Genomic DNA, 4,899 nt, shown 5'->3' with positions numbered 1-4,899 from the left:
TCTTTTTCTAGTAAATTGCCCAAGCAGGATTTTTTGGCTTCTGTCTAATTAGCTATCCTTAAATTTGAGGTGAAATTCCCCAGGCCTATGAGGTTTTTTCACCTAATGGAAGAGAGAAACTTCTGGGCTTCTTTCCTTTTTGAGGGAACAAAAGATACTTTTGTCACTCCATCAATAGGAGGCACATTCCCATACTCATCACCCCAAGAAGGACAAATCCAGCTCTTATTTCTGATTCTGCCACAGATTGAGGATGCAGAGCTGTGATTTCTGCACCTCTCAGGTGCAGCAGCCAGAGCCTCCCTCCTGTTAAATGTGATTTAAACATTAAACATGTGATTTAAACATTTAAACATTAAACATGCGATTTAAACACTTCTCTCTGTGGCAAGGCCACAAAAAACACACAACACATGCTGGGAGGGGCAGCTTTGAGTTTACTCGAAGTGCAAGCAGGGTTCAAGCAGGAACAGGGTTATCTCTGAAGGAAGTGGGGTTTCTTGTGGCACAGCCTCTTTTTGTGCCATCTGGGGCCATCTCTGCCCCTGCCAGGGGGGACAGACAGGCAGACAGGGACAGACAGCAGCCCCAGAACCCAGTGAAGGTGCCCTGAGCAAGTAATTTGGGTTCCTGAGGAGACAGCAGGGAGTTGAGCCTTCAGCAGGGGCAGGAAGGAAGATTTGCAGTGTCCAGGGCACAGCAGAGCTGGAGAAATGCTCCCACTGACTGCCATTACTTATTCATGACTTTCCTGATCCAGGGCAGGTAGTTGGAGATGCGGGCGTAGACCCCGGGTGGGGAATCATAGCCAAAGGAAACAATTCCTTGTGCCACCTTATTGCACACCAGGGGCCCACCAGAATCTCCCTGGGGAGAGATAAAGTTCATTTTAGAGACAACAGATTTTTTTTTTTTTCTTGCCTGTGGTAACAGATTTGCTCCCTCCCTGCCCTGGGGCTCCATTCCTGCCCCATTTCCCAACTGGGCTGAGCTCTACCCCTGTGGCTGGTGCCAGCACATCCAGAGAGCCAAACCCTGTGCTCAAACATTTGTCACCTGCCCCAGCTCCCAGAACATCCCCTGTGGCCTCCCTTACCTGGCTGGAATCCCTCAGCTGGTGGAAGCTGCCAGCACACATCATGCCAGAATTCAGGTGTGGGTAGAAGAGGCTGCATTTCCTGCGGCTGTAGATGGACACCTGGGTCTCAAAGAGCTTGCTGGTGGGCCTGTCCTCGTCGATCAGACCCCAGCCTGCAATCATGCACTTGGTGCCCGTGGGGAGGTCACTGCCAGTCCTGGGCAGAGGGATGGGCTGCACGTATTCATTGAGAGTGACCCTTGATGTCAGCTAGAGGGGGTTCAGAGAGGGCTGTGAGCGGGATATTTGCTCTGCAGAGGCAGGCAGGGTCTAGCAGGCTCTGCCAGCTGCTGTGAGAGCCACACGAGGCTCCAACCCTGTAGATTTTCATGTTTCTCTTTGCTGATTTATGACCGGTGTGGCTCAGGGACGCCACTTGTAAGTTTTCTGGTGCTGTTTAGGTGGCCTGGAAAGGCCCAGGGATGGCCTTGAAGAGCCCGGCGCTTCAAAGGACGAGGAGAGACTTCTGATCTTGTCTCGGTCTCGGTGTTTATTAATTGTTTATCTAAAAGATTTTCTTTCAGCCCGACAGAGGTCTGCACAGCATGTCAGCCATGGGCACACTCTGCGAGCCCCCGGGGCGGTCACTTATCTTTATACCCGAAGTTACGTGTACAATATTTATCATTTTTCCCCAATACCTTCTACCCTTATTAACCGGTGCACTTTTAGTAATGACCAATCCCAAAGTGCCACCACCACCACAGAAGATGGAGGCCAAGAAGAAGAAGAAGAAGAACAGGACACGCCCCAATTCCTCCATCTTACTTCTTTAGACCCCCCTGTACCAAAATCCTAAACCCTGTGTTTCACACTCTAATTAACTTATCCCTTCACCATACACCCAGTGAATTCCTCCCAGTCCTCAAACAGGTGTCATCTCCTGTGTAGGATCAAAGTCCAGCCACCAGACACTTCTGGCAACATTCCAGGACTCCCGAGCCCCCCAAGGGTGTTCTCGGCCACTCTGCACCTCCATCCTGAGGTGCTGAGATCCCACACAACCCCTGCCCATGGCTCCTTCCCAGATCCCTCCCAACCTCCAGCACCTGGGGCAGGAGCAGCTTTGGGGAAGGAGCCCCCAACCAGGACAAGCTCTACCCAGCCCCTGGTGTCCCCCAGCCCCTCTGCACCCTCAGAACTCCTTGCCTGCAGCAGCATGATGTCATTTGCATTGGTGATGGGGTTGTACTCAGGATGCTCATGATACTTGAGCACTCCTCGGACCTGCTGGGATTTTTCTGGTTCAAAGATGTCGTGAGCCCCCAGGATGACTGTGGTGTTCCTGGCCATGGCAGAAGGGGGAGGAAAGGGGAAATCAGGCTGGGGAAAGGGGAAATCAGGCTGGATGTCACCCCCTCCCTCCCTCATTTGATATAACTCATTTTACAGGCAGGTGCGGAGAGCTGCCCAGCACAGGAGGGACCTGCTCCAAAATCACTCCAGGGAAAGAACTCCCACACTAGGGGAGAAAAAAAGGGATAAAACCCTGTATCAATACTCACCCCAGGCAGTGTGCAGCTGACATCACCCAGTCAGGGGCCACCAGGAAGCCCCCACAGTACCCATGCTCTACTATCTTCAGATATGCCATGTAGGGGTGCGAGTGGGGCCGTGCCTCGTGGCCCCCCACAATCTCACCCTGTAGAGCACCTGCAAAAAAACCCAGCCTAATATGAGCCAGGGGCTTCTGAGACCCCCAAAGCAGCCCCAAAGCACAGCCCTGACTCACTGGCACTGGCCCAGGGGCAGCAGAGCAGCAGAAACAGGGCTGGCACTGTCCAAAGCTGGCACATCTTTGCCCACTTGGGTGCAATCCTGAGTTTGCCCCTAGCCAGGAGCTGCTTTTATAGCCTGCAGGCAGCTGTGCCCAGCAGCCAGGAAACCATGTGCAAACGGCTGATTGGGTTAATCAGGGCATCTCTGGCCTGGCCAGCTCAGTGCCCACGTCCCCCTGACTGGCACTGATGGGTGATATAGCCCAGGGTGGAGATGCCAGGGCAGATAGAGCCTGGCACAGCACAGTCACAGCCTCAGGGGGTGCTGGAAGCAAGATTAGAAGTGATTTTGAGGTGTGATTTCATAATTCTCCCACACTTTCTCTTTAATGTTGTTTGCCCTGAGGAAATGTAAGGTTCTAGAAAAAACCCACTTTTAAAAAATCATCAGAAAAACCTGGCCATTTAAAGTTGTGAATGTGGTCCTGAGGAGACAATCCTGAAATTTGCTCTTTCATATCCTTGTTTTCCTTTGAGAAATGCTCTGCAGAGCCTCTTTTCTTACAGAGATTCACCATCACCCATTTAAATGAAAGGGCACAACAGCTGTGCCTGGGATGGTTTTTGAGCACTGTAAAAAGTCAAATCTGCAGAGTTTGGGTCAGCCCAGATCAGAGGGGCTTTCTTGGCTCTTCTTGGCTCCTCTGGGGGCAGAAGATTGGGGACTGGGATGTGGGAAATGCTCTGTGCAGCAGAAGAGACCAAAGCGGGGAAGTGCAACCACCCAACTGCCAGGAGTGCTCAGTCATTTTTAAACCAAATCTGCTCCACCCTTCCTGGAGCACAAAAACACCTGCAAGTGGATGCCATGGCCTGTTTGGGGCCATGCAGCCTGACACTGAGCTCGCCACAGAGCTGAACCCATGGTTTGGTATTTTAAATCTTAATATCTGAAAGCACGAGCTTTAATCAGGACTGTACAGCAGCACAGCAGGAAAACCTCAAGAGGAATCATCGATATTTTATCTTGTGTTTGTAATTTGCTCTTTTTGCCCTGCAGTTACTTGTGGCTGCCCCACAATCTGTGGGTGGAAACCTTCCTGGGAGCAGCAGCCCCAGGACAGGAGGGACAGGCCATGGGCACAGGGAGCTGAGCTGCTCTCCTGCTCCTCTCTGAGTGCAGACAAGTTCCTCTCTCTGAGGCCAAGGTGTTTTGGCTTTCCTGTTGACTTCTGGAGGGTGCCAGGGATGCTGAGGTGCCTCATCCATCAATACCTGCTTTAGGCATGGAGCTGGAGAGGTCCAGAGGGCTTCAGGTGTCCCCTGTGTGTCCCCTGACCCTTCCCAGCCCAGCACAAGGAGCCACCAGGCAGTTTCAGACAGTTTCTGGCAGTGTCAAGCAGTTTCAGGCAGATTCTGGCTCTGATCTGAAGGGAAAATACGAGAAATGTTGCAGGAGGGGGTGTCCCTCCTCTGCCCCACTTGGCTTCAAAGAAAGAACATCTGAACTGGGATGTCAGCAGGGGAGAAAGGCCAAGATCCAGCTCAGGCTGTGGCTGCAGAGAGCAATGGGGATGAGACAGAGCAGGAGTTCTTCATGTGGGGGCTCAGACCCCATTAATCCTCAGTCATGAGCTGGGGACTCCTTGCCTTGGATGTGTTTGTGGAAAGGGCATTTTTTAGGAAGATTTTTCCTTGTTTTGCTGGTCCAGAGAAGCAGAACACCAAGGGTGAGGGGGTCAAGCTCTCCCAGCAGCTCACCTGCCTCGGGCGGAAGAGTTTGTCTGCCCCAGTCCCATCCTCTCCACAGATCTCTCAGGAATCCCTGAGACTCAAACATTGCCAGCTCTTGGGGAAGCTACTCAGAGCCCCAGGAACATTCCACTGTTGGACAATACCCTTTTCCCGACCCAGACCCAGAGACCCAGAACTTTCTATCCAGCCCTAAAACTCTACAAATCCGTTTCCTTAAACCAAACCCTAAAAACTCCCTACAAATCCACTTCCCACATTCCACCAGCTCTGTCCTGAACAGACCCATGA

At 52.0% G+C, this 4,899-nt stretch overlaps 1 protein-coding gene across 1 annotated transcript; it reads right to left on the bottom strand.

Moving 5' to 3' along the window:
- Positions 1–425: 425 nt before the first annotated feature.
- LOC131568980 (mast cell protease 1A-like) lies at positions 426–2,944 on the bottom strand. Its single transcript, XM_058821173.1, has 5 exons — positions 2,871–2,944; positions 2,644–2,791; positions 2,288–2,423; positions 1,097–1,348; positions 426–867 (listed from the first exon to the last, which is right to left on the bottom strand). The coding sequence occupies exons 1-5, from the start codon at positions 2,932–2,934 to the stop codon at positions 733–735; spliced, it is 735 nt and encodes a 244-aa protein (XP_058677156.1). The 5' UTR covers positions 2,935–2,944; the 3' UTR covers positions 426–732.
- Positions 2,945–4,899: the final 1,955 nt, after the last annotated feature.

This window comes from Ammospiza caudacuta, chromosome 28 (genome assembly GCF_027887145.1).
Source record: "Ammospiza caudacuta isolate bAmmCau1 chromosome 28, bAmmCau1.pri, whole genome shotgun sequence".
Lineage (NCBI taxonomy): Eukaryota > Metazoa > Chordata > Aves > Passeriformes > Passerellidae > Ammospiza > Ammospiza caudacuta.
This window is presented reverse-complemented; position numbering and strand designations above follow the sequence as displayed.